The sequence below is a fragment of the Condylura cristata genome, unplaced genomic scaffold (genome assembly GCF_000260355.1).
Source record: "Condylura cristata isolate star-nosed mole 26May11 unplaced genomic scaffold, ConCri1.0 scaffold00004, whole genome shotgun sequence".
Taxonomy (NCBI): domain Eukaryota; kingdom Metazoa; phylum Chordata; class Mammalia; order Eulipotyphla; family Talpidae; genus Condylura; species Condylura cristata.
The window spans coordinates 32,470,025-32,482,075 of NW_004567105.1; the positions used below are offsets into that span (position 1 = coordinate 32,470,025).

Sequence of the window (12,051 nt, forward strand, 5' to 3'; positions counted from 1 at the left end):
CCATTACTCCCATTTCCTTGGGAAAACAAAAGGTGAGGGTGGGGGTGTGGTGGGGTGGGGGGAGGGCGGTTTGGGAGCGGCAGTAAATAAAACATTTAATTCAGTGCAGAAATAAAACATTCCAAGTAGGAAAATAAACTTTGGTATTTATCATTCCCAAATCTACCAGTGGAAGGGAAAAGTTTTTGTCACCACTGAAAAATACGAAGTATATAGAGAAGACAGGATGCGTGCTAGAACAAGCAGAAAGTGACTTAGAGGGATAACGGTTAACAGTGACAGTCCATGGACACTCAATTGCTTCTAGAACTGTGAAATTACCCTAGACTGGGCCTCTCATTGACTCATTTAATTCTAACATCCCCTCACAAAACTGCAGAGTAGCTTAATCCTGAGGCTTCCCTAGGTAGGATCTCTCTAGGGAAACTTCTATTTTAGCTGATTTAATTTAGCATATTTTGGGTTATTTTAGAGTAGACTTGGGCTGCTTTGTTATGCAAAATTAGTAAAACACTATGTGATATTGGCTCTAAGATATAGCCACATTGTAAGAACTCAAACCTGTAAATGTTTCAAAAGCTGAAAATATGAGTTTTGCATATGATTAAAGATGTTGAGATTAGATTAATAATGGATTATCTAGGTAGGCTCCAAATGTCATCACAAATGTCCCTAAAAGGGACAGTTTAGAAATAGTGTCTTAAGATGGCGGCAGTTTGGAAAGATTGTGGCCTAGTGCCAAGGAATGCCAACAGCTCTTAAACTTTGGATTTTAGGTCTCTAGGACTGTGAAAAAAGGTTTCTGTTAAATAGATCAATATATGAGTACCAAGTCAATAGGAAATAATTTATCTCCCTAACACATTTTTGTGGGTAAAACACCAAAGTACCACTTGAGTGAAATGAAAAGGAACAAAAATGTTTCTATTACTGAAAAGATATAAATGGAGAAATATTTCAATGACATATATTTGAAATATGCCTTGTGGTCTTGGTACAGCTGAATTTGAAAATAAATGCATCAACATTGGGTCTGAAACATTTTATGGCCACTGCACATATATAAATTTAGTGCTTATTACAAATGGTGTTTCCACAATTATACTATCATCTTCCTAGATTAGAAGCCAATTCCCCATATAAATTATGATGCTTAGAAAGAAATTACAGCTGGTCTGTGGCATAAGTAGGATTTTTTTTTTCCCATCGGGGATGCTGTATTCTCATAGCTGCCTGCTGTCTTTTTGGCTTTTATTTATTTTTAAAAGATTTATGCAAACAGAACTGGGGTACAGGCCAGAGGTGCAGGGGAGGTGAGAGGATTCACCAGAGACAGAGTGGGCAGCAGAACAGGCAGACCGAGGAAGAACAAAGCTGAGGGGAGCAACAGGTCAGTAGAGGTCTAATGCGCCCTGTGATCACCTCCAGGACCTGGCATAGAGCTCACACTGAAATGGCTGCTGCTAGCCTGCAGTAGTCCTAACCTGTTGTGCCAGCCAACAGGGAGGGCCTGTTCTTGCCTTTTTTTTTTTTAAATCTCCCAAAATTTTACTCTTCTTGGTTTCAAAGCCATGTTACATCGCTAATTGTTGCTTTAGTATGTAGATTTCTTTTCTGCCAGTGTGTCTTTTGTGACATCTTCATCCTTTTCATCACAACCACTTTTTCCTTTATACTGATGAGTTCACCTTCACAAATTCTCTCCAAGTTCTTGCTTTTTAACAGTCGTTTGCTGTACTCAAATCTTTTCCCCATCCCCAGCCCAATTAGGTCAGGCTTTCCTAGTTTTTTCTCCATGCTTTATCATTTTTCATTCAGTCATGGCTTCAGTTACTTCTGGTGTATCAATGGCTCCAATGGGTGCTATTCAAATCTATCAGCAGATATTCATTGAAAAAATGTGTCTTTAAATCAAGAAACAACACCCCCTCCTGTTTATCTTGCCAGTTTATTCTATCACTGTTCATTCCCTCTGGTTCTGCTAATACAATTAGTTTTTCCTTCATTCCCCATGTCTTGGTCATAAACTAGTTCTCCAGCTATACTTTTCTTGGCTTCCTTTCTTATGGCTCCAACCCAAATCATTTTATGCTTACAAACCAAAGCAGCCTACTATTTGACCAGGTTAATTTTTGCATTCCCATTGCTCCTTCCTATCTTTTACACAGCTGTCAAATCTCTTGTTTCAGTCATATTACACCCAGTTAGTTTCTCTGGCAACTACCCACTTTATTATCATACCCATAAATTGTAGTTCACATCTAATATGGATACTTTTCCCCTTCTAGTCATGAAATTCTGCATCACTTGATTGCATCTAATATTGACTTGAATAAAATTAAGTCACTTGCATTAGTATTAACAGAGCATGAAGTATGGCAGCCATTAATTGGATTTTCACTGAGTTGATGCTTCTTGAGTGGTGTTTCCCACAATTGGTGTGTCAGGCATCTTGCCAGAGGGAACTGGGTTTATTATATCATTTACTTTTGTTATTCCCTCTGCCCCAAGCATGGCACATTCAAAAGTTTGACAGTAGCTGTTTCCTGTTCTGAAATTGGTGATCACAGGAGACATAAACTACCATATTATAAATAGAAATGAGAGACCTCCTGCTGGTGGTGTAAGGGTGAAGTCCCGTCAGCTCTGAAGCTATCCAAGGCCACTGCAGCTTAGGTTCGAACCCAGGCCAGGGAGCTAACCCACATGGTGCAGCAGACCTCTTCTGTCTCATTGCTCCCCTTAAGTGTTACTTCAGTCAACCTGCCCGTTTTGCTCCCCACCCACACTCTGGTGAATCCTCTCATCTCCTGCACCTCTAACCTACACCCCAGCTTTTGCATGTGTAAATTAATAAATCTTTTAAACAGATCCAGAAATATGGATATAGCAGCTGACAAAAACACTAAGGGCTCTGAGCTATGCTTACTTAAAAATGGCTGTAACCTTTTAAGTGAAAATATTAGTCATAGAAAAATTCTGTAAGATGTCTGTTTAGTTTTTAGAAAAAATCCTGGATTTTTACCCAAATGTTGAATGCAATTATCTCATTTATGTAACTGTGTAAAGATTAAGTTAAACCAGATTCATAAAATAAAAACTTTCTCCACTTTCAGATAAATCATGAGAAATGACTGACTGCCTATAAATGATATAAATTATCGCAAATGGAAAGCTTAGAAACTTTAAGATAGTAACCAATAGAACTTTGCTGTCTACCCTCCTATAAAAGAATGTGACTCCATGTAGGCAGAACATCCAGCTGTATCCCACAAAGAGTGGTAGATAATATTAAACACATTTATTCTTAGATACAAAAATCAGGAAATTTTCCTAATTTTGCATAAAATCTCTTATTTTTAAGGTCAATAATAAAGGGAGCAAGTTCAAATCTGTGCAACACAGGGAATATTTAAAAAGTAGCAGTAGAAAACAGACAGGCCTACATAGCAATAAGTATTTTATTTCTATCTTTCAAAGATAAACTAAAGTCAAGTCTATAAACTAAGTTGCTCCATTTATAGGCTTAGTAGCCAGTTTTGATAGGTATCAATACTCCAACAAAGACTCATGCATTTTCTCAATTGTTTCAATCTATTATACTTCTCTAATACACTCCTAAAATACGAGATGTATTGATGCACTACAATATACCACAGACTAAGTCATTTTGTTAAAGCTCAGACAATTCAAGAACAAGTCTGCTAACACATAAGGTCACAGGAATATTGACTTCATTAGATATATAACTCCTTTCCACATTTCTAAGATTCAAAGAAAGGACACAGAATATTGGCAATTAAACTCATGATGACACAGATTAAGTTAAAATTGTTGTAGTAATAAGTTGATTCTAAACTGCTGCCCTACATCTAAAGATTCAAAAAGCAAAGCAAATTTAAATGGAGGCTTCAAAACTCTCTATTCATACTATTTAGGAATCTCTAGTAGAGTTAGTCAAGTAAAATGAAGCTGAAAATCAAGAGGAATCATATACATTTTAGAAAAATTAAGTTAAATTAACGCTCCAGTTTCCTAAATTCAAGTGTTTCCCAGTATTCTTAGGGACATGAATAGGAATTCATGACTTTTCTGGATTGTTTTCCATGTAAGCACTAGAAAAGTTCATATACATATGACTTGAATTCCTAAGCTGCAATTTTTATTTTGTTGGGAGGCAATGCTGCTTTTTTGCCAAACCACAGCCATATTTCCACTAGTTTTAAAAAAAAACACTGGTATATAGGATGACACTGGTTTACTTTACCCTCAACTCCCATAATATAAGCTATTACAATTGGCAATTTACAGATCAGGAAACTGAGGCACTTAAGCAGGGTGCCTCACATACTAGGAAGTGGCAGAGCTGGGATCAGCAATTGAGGAAATCCGGTTTCAAAGCCCATGTACATTCACTATGTTAAACTGTCTACTCTGTACTCTCACTCATTTGTATTTCATGTGTTGTTTCCCATATCAGTGGGTCTCAACTGAGGCAATTCTGACCCTAACACTCTTCTACCTCCTCTTTGCCTCCAAACAAATTGAAGAGTGTTTGTAGTAGAGACAATTCTGGTGTCACAACTTTTGTGTTGGAGGTGGTACACTGGCATCTTTGGTAGGGACAAGGCAGGCGTGCTGTAAAATCTAAAAATGTGAGAGAACAGTCCTCATGACTCATTATCCAGCACAAAACATCAAGGTTAAGTGAGCTGACAAGCCCCACAATAGAGTAAAAATTCAAGCCAGTAAGGACTGTTGATCTCAATTGCTACTGTATTCTCAGACCTAGAACGATGCTTGACATGAAGTACTTAAAATTATATTTTGAATAAATATTTATTGGTTTTTAAAAGTCTCCAACCAAACCTGGTACACAGCTGTTAGGGAATATGGAAGATAAATGAACTAATTGGTGCCCTCAAAGAGGTTCAAATGGCAGTAACAGGAAATACATTTAAGTGATTTCAGTGCCCCACAATTCCCCCTTTTAAAATTTTCTCCCAATGACTATAAATAAAGCTAGTTCTGCCAAAACAAGTCTGTTACTTTAGTATTTTCAGAGAGAGAGCATACATTTCTTTTTCTTTAAATATGCAGAATCCTTTAAGTACATGGACATACTAAGTCAAATAGGTAAGGAGTATTAACTTATTTTCTTCTTAATGAGTCCTTAAATGTTCCATTCAAATAGCATGTGTTCAAGTAATTAGCACACACCCCTAAATTAGAGCAATCACTAATTAATTGCAGATATGCTCCAGTGGTTGGCAAATACCTTAGGCAAGTTTTAGTTAAAATTTGTAAATTTCAAGGAAGAATGGAATTATAGCACACATAAGACAAAGACATCTTTATCCAAAAAGTTATACATGAGTTCACTTCAAAGATCTTTATAACCGTAATATTCTAAGTAACTTCCTCTTAGTTTAAAACAAAACAAAAAACCAAAAGAAAAATCATGTGTAACATCTGTTAAGGTATTTTCAATCTTCCCTACTTCACCTATTAAAAATTACCCAGAAGGCATATGTTTGTAAGTAGTAGTGCCTGAATTACAAAATTCTTTCCCCAGGAAAAAGTCCAAAAGGTGGTAAATATGGCTATTCAAAAATATCAGACATTTTTCACTCATCATTCTTATAATTAATGAATGTGCCTGGCTTGCCCAAATGTTAAAATTGTGAAACCACAGTGTGTAAAATGCAATTACATTTAAAAAGAAGTTAAACCCATATTTATTTTCTAGCACTGTTAAACATTACACAAAACACATTCAGTGGCAAGTAATTATAATGCAAGCCCTTGCATGGCAATCCAAATTTATTGAACTACTGATGCTAAGTTATACAAAATTGCACCACTTTAATTAAGGCTTTTAGTTTACATTTGGCCACCTCAAAGTAGTTGTAACATTAGGTTGGTCAATTTAAATACTGTGGCTCCCTGTTGGATAAACACACAATCTTTACACCCAAACGTTAATGCATACAAAGCAACAAGGCATTGTTAAATAAAACAGCAATAGTTACTGTAACTTAGGCCTTGTAACCAGTTACACATGATTAAAATTACTTCCCACATTCACATCCACAGTACTCTTCCACCATTTAACATCTCAACCAAAACGTTACACATGTGAAACAATCACTAACAGGCAAAAATACTAAACCTGTATATTTGGTATTGCAAATACACTTATGCATGAGCAAGCAAGGGATTCACAGTGAGAATCTACAGCTGCAGAAGCCTGAAAATGATTTACAAAAATTGTTAAATCATTAAAAAATTGTTTGAAAATATACACTTCTTGTTGTAGACCCCTCTGTGCACACAACTGTAAACACAGCTCCCTACTAAACAAAAAGGGAAGTCTGGACATTTCCTTCCCAACAGATATTAAAGGCAACGTCTTTCCTCTTAGACATTATACTGAAAGGACTATCATATTTTAAAGACAAGTTTACTGTCTCCACAGGCTTTTTAAAAATTAAAAAAACTATATAGCTGTGTTAATCAAAGCGCTTATTTGTACAATACAATGATAATGACCTTGGATTTCTTAAAAAAAAATTACAATAAGCTACAAGTATCAAAGAAGCGAAGTTATCTGGAGTAGTCTATATAGGAGCTCTTTGGACTTTCTTTTATTATGCTAAAATAGTGGTGCTTTTAGGATTTACATTATTGTACTCTCCAATACAAAGTATGGGGCGTGTTAAAGTATACAGTACACCATTTTCATACATGTACAACATTGGTGGATGAAAAATGTCTCTTAGCAGTAATACTGGATTGTAGCCTCTGGTTTTACCAGCTGCATACTCTAGGACTATTATATAAGTAAAAATCTCTCTTGTGATACTGGAAAGTGATTAGAATGTGCAAACTGATGTAGTAGCTTTCATCCGCCTCTTAAAGGGTACCACCACAGGAAAGTCCATTTAAGATGTTGGTAGGTTTAACAAAGTTGGAATGCTGGCACTGTTGAATTGGGCAACAGTTCTTCAGACCTGTAAAAAGGAAAATACTAAAATTAACTGAAAATATCAGTTGAAAATAGCACATTAAAGATCCAAAGGAACACATGAAGGCAAAAAGATGTTAAGAATGAGTACGTGCTTGTGCCTGTGTTATTTCGTTAATCACCACAATATACTACAATTTATAGGAAAGCAAGGCATGTGTATGTATTTTCATCTTTTTGAAATGACTTCATCTATTCTGCTGCACTCTTAAAATTTAGTGAAACGAAAGCCATAGATCCCAAATGGTGAAGCACCTTAACACAAATTTCTTTGTATTACCATCTGCCACAGGTTAAAGTGGAAAAAATAAACAAACCACAGTACAATTTTAGGTCAAGTCAACTTTATTAGAATTAGGATTAAAAGACAGGGAGCAATATTAACAAAATGAGTGATCCTGTAAAAGCGTTTACAATCCTAGAATCACATCATAAGCATAGGATGCACATGTAAGCCAGGGTTTCTAATATAAGAAAATCAAGACCTTTTCCTTCCTCTTCCAGTAGGAATGTCTACAAAGTTGCTTGAGAGGAGCAGACAGAACTTATTTCATGATGACTCTTTATAGATGACAATTACATATTTTCCAATTATCATATTTAAACATTCAACTTTAAAATGGAGGTCAGAAAAAGTGTTTGTTATTCTAAAACCATGTAACTGAACTTAAAAAGAAATCAGAACTGACTGTTTATACTAAATAGTTACTTTGGATGATTTTCTGCATCTATGCCTAGGCATAAAAGCATTTCCTTTTTCTTTCTTTGGTGGGGGGTAGAGGGCTGGGGAATCAGACTTGTAAACTCCAGAAATAATGTTAATATAAATGTGGCTGCTGGAAAAAATTCTTACAAATGCTTTAGGCATTAAACCCTCATTTAGAGTCTGAAGGAGGCAGTTAAATCTCTAAAATCTAGCAGATTGAATGTAGCAAACTGGAAAGGACAGATGGGAGTGTGTGAGCTCAGTCAGGAACATGTGTGTTGCTAAGAATGGGCATGTGGTCAGGAATGATAGGATTATTAGAAATAAGAGACTATAATGCTAAACAGAAATCTTTAAATGGAGAGTATAGACCAAAATTCTAAAAAAGACACAGGATCTGAATGCTAATGTCATATAAGGGCTTTTTAACAAAGGAAGAAGTAGAGCCACAAACACCAAAAGTTTGTAAGGTTACAGTAAAATGGCCTAAAGATACTAACCAGGAAACCATTATTGGCAAAATGGAGCCCCTAAGACTTGAGAGTTAACCATGTGCCAGGCATCTTATAACTGTTTTATAAGTATTAACAGGATTATCTTCAAAAACTACACATAAAAGTAATGTATGCTCATTTTTCCTTTGCTTTCTCATTTCTAGGTTGTATTTGTGGTTCTTTATGCCTGACTAACTCTTCATCTTCAACATCCACTTATCTTTTAGCTCTCAACCTAGCTCCCTTACTCAGATGTACTTTCACTTAATCCACAGTTCACATTTCACAGGTTTGATGGTCCAGTTATAAGCCTTAAAGAACCAGTAACAACATAGGACAGACTAAGTATCAACCTGGGGTCACCCTGCTTGGATTCAAATTTTGGCTCTACAAGTTTGGAGGCTTGAACAAGTAATAATCTTATTGTCTTTGTTTTCTCATCTATAATAAAGGAATAATCTGCGTCACAAGACTGCTTTGATAATTCAAATAATATACAGGTTAAAATACTTATGAGTGATTGACATATGGCAAATGTGTCAAGGGTTCTTATTAGTACCATGCTAGATTGATTCTAAAAAGCATATTTTGGTACTGTTTCCCAAATTCTTCCCACTAGACTTCAATTAGCATAAGGAGAAGAAAGAAGGTAAGTCAGGTTTATCATTGTATTGTTAGCACTAAACAGTGTCCTGTTAGGGTATAAGTACATATTGGATGAATTTATCTAAATTCTATACTATGCTTTCTTGTCAATGTTTAAATGAAGTAAAGACTAAAAGCTAGAGAAAAAGAAAAGAAAAGGAGGAAAGCATAAATTAACATACCTGGCTCAGAGCTACAATGCATTTAGTATATTAAAGCAGCTGACATGATGACTTTTTGCGGGCCTTCCCAGGCACTGGAGTTTTTCTGTTAATTTGCCGCACTAGGTCATAAAAGATCTGCAAAATTAAAAATCTTTAATTTACAGAATCAATAATCTAAAGAACAAAAACTTAAAAAGAAAAAACTATTTCTATAAATGAACTCCAAAACCCAAATAATTCTGTTCAGTTAAGGAATGAATGTAAAACCAGGTTTTCTTACAGCTGTCAATTTCTTTCCCATTTATTGTGAGGTGGGCTAAAATTGTTCTCAAAGTATTGAGTTGTGGTCAGATTTCAGTGGGGGACATTTATCATTACTCAAGGGAAATAGCTCTTTCTCTCCTTTTCAAATTTTTGTATATATCTTTGCTCTATTTCAACATGACTGTATAAGTCCCTTCAAGGGAAAATACCTACAAGTCTTTTTAAATTATTTCCACTATTTACAGAACATTCTTTTTATACTTAAAATTAATTTGTATTTCCCACCTCTATCATTTTCTGTCCAGTCTTCCTTTTTTTAATAGTAAATTCCACTGTGCCTTTAATAATCTAAAGTGGTACTGCTGCTTATTAACATGCATATATTCAATGTAAGATCAACAAGGTACCCTAAGTAAACATAAGTTTGTGTTACTAACTGTCATTTTCCACTAATTTTGATTGATAAGGGGTCCTCCTTGGTGGCACAACGGGTTAATGCCCAGCACTATGAAGCCATCCATAGCCATTGTAGCACAAGTTTGATCTCGGGCCAGGGAGGTGACCCACACAGCACAGCAGACTTCTCCTGTCTTGCCCACTGTCTCCCCTCAGCAGTGTTATTTCACTCCATCTGCCTGTTCTGCTCCCCACTCTTATCTCTGGTGAATCCTCTCATTCCTTGCACCTCTAGCCTGTACCCAAGTTCTTGTATGCATGAATAAATAAATCTTTAAAAAAATTTTTTTGATCGCTAAATTTCAAGAGTTTTTAAAGTATATTTCACCATACCTCATTAACATTTATTTTTGATTTTGCAGAAGATTCTAAGAATGCACAGTTGTTCCATTGTCTTGCTAGATTTTGACCTTGTTCCTTTCCTACAACTCTTTCATCTTCCAAGTCACACTTATTACCAACCAGAATCATCGGAACCTAAAGGATTTTGAGAGTATAAAAATAAAATAATGTATAAACTCAAAAAAAATTCTAGGAAACAACTCTTAAAGATTTCCTTTTATATTCTGCCAGGAAAATACTAAGTTAGTAAGATGTGATAAAATCAACAGTTTTAAAATGTTTTAATAATGTTCAGACTTTTAAGAATTATTTTAGAAAACAAATTATTATACTTATAGAAGAGGGGGAAGAACCCTAAAATTCTATCACAATGAACTTGTAAGTTAATTATAGTAAGCAAAAATTTACAACTTTTTAACAAGAAAGTAAAAGGACTATAATTGTGAAAAGGCAATATATTTAAAAATTTTAAAGTGCTTCACATAAATGTAAATCAGCATCATATTTTCTGGTTTCCCGACATGCATTCATCAAATAATCACTCTCAATTTCATTACACAAAAGGAGAAATTAGTAAAGTCCCTAAAGTAGAGTTTTCATTTTCCTATGAAGTCAAATAATGAATTCTTTAAATTACTGAAAATCTAGACCACATACTAATTTGGATACTTCTTCGTAATTTTAAAAGAACACTGTAGAGAAAAATATGTATTTTGTAGAACGCCTAATAACTTTTAGAGATTTGTTTTCTAAAGCATTTTTGAAATAAATCCAGGCTAGAAAATAAAAAAATTGAATTTTTAGGAACAGATATATAAATTATTAAATTAAGAATGTAACTGATAGAGAATACTAGTTACCGGAGACATACGAAAGCGATTTACTAATTGAGAAATGCACATGGAAGTTTCTAAAAATATGTAGGATCCTTCAAACCTTTCTTGTTTAAGGCCAAAATATGGCATCATGTGAACTAGTAGGCCCTTTTAAGATCTTATAATATTGGATATAATTAAGTCACAGTACAGTGGTTCTTTGATGTAGTGCCCACATCAGCAGCACCTACACCATCTGGAAAGTTGATGGAAATACAAATTCTTGAGTGATATCCCAGACATACGATATCAGAAACTCTGGGGGTAGGCCTGCATGGCAGTCTATTTCAACCAGCTCTACAGGTGATTTTGATGTAAGATGACTCTTGACAGTCACTGCTATATACAGTATGCTCAGAAATTAAGTAATCCTTTTGAAATTTTTGCAGGAATTAAATTCCATTAAGGTGTACTTTGAATGGATATGTAAACCAATGCTAGAATCTGCTACAGTTTTTACTTTTTCTTTGTCACAGTTGCTGGAGATGTTTCCATATGCATGTCAGATAGTTAAAAAAAGATTCTCAAATCTACCAGAAATGTGGTCAGAACATTTGATCACTTAGTAACATTTGCCTCCAAACATCTCTTTTCATGCCACACAAATGCATGACTAAAAATAGGCAGAGCACAAACTTTTGCAGCTTTTATTTTCCTTGTCATACTTGAAAATAGGTATGTGTTAAAGACATATTTATACCCTTAGAAAAAGCTTTTGAAAAACAAATCTCCAAAACTACATGGAACTTTACATTGAATTTAAATTAAAGTTTTAAAATTGGTTATCATTACAACAAAGGTTTGAAATAACATTCATTTATTAGGAAGTCAGCTTACATCATCAGTGTCTTTAACTCGAAGAATCTGTTCTCTCAGATCTTGTAAATCATTAAATGTCGACTGGGCTGTGATGGAATAAACTAAAGCAAAGCCTTGTCCATTTTTCATGTACAAATCCCTCATTGCTGTAAATTGTTCCTACATCAGAAAGAAAGAACCATTTAAAAATGTTTTATAGTATCTATGGGAAGATACTATTTGAAAAGCTGGAATTTCAAAATACAGTTTTTTTTTTTTT

The 12,051-nt window shown here is 34.8% G+C and overlaps 1 protein-coding gene across 1 annotated transcript in view; it reads right to left on the reverse strand.

Moving 5' to 3' along the window:
* Nucleotides 1–5,709: 5,709 nt before the first annotated feature.
* RAP1B (RAP1B, member of RAS oncogene family) overlaps nucleotides 5,710–12,051 on the reverse strand; it is a 9,798-nt gene continuing 3,456 nt past the window's right edge. Inside the window, exons 4-7 of the mRNA XM_012720480.1 lie at nucleotides 11,811–11,951; nucleotides 10,090–10,233; nucleotides 9,055–9,171; nucleotides 5,710–7,013 (exon numbers count right to left, since the gene is read on the reverse strand). Coding sequence (XP_012575934.1) covers nucleotides 9,085–9,171; nucleotides 10,090–10,233; nucleotides 11,811–11,951 — 372 coding nt within the window. The 3' untranslated portion in view covers nucleotides 5,710–7,013; nucleotides 9,055–9,084. The remainder of the gene's footprint in view (nucleotides 7,014–9,054; nucleotides 9,172–10,089; nucleotides 10,234–11,810; nucleotides 11,952–12,051) is intronic.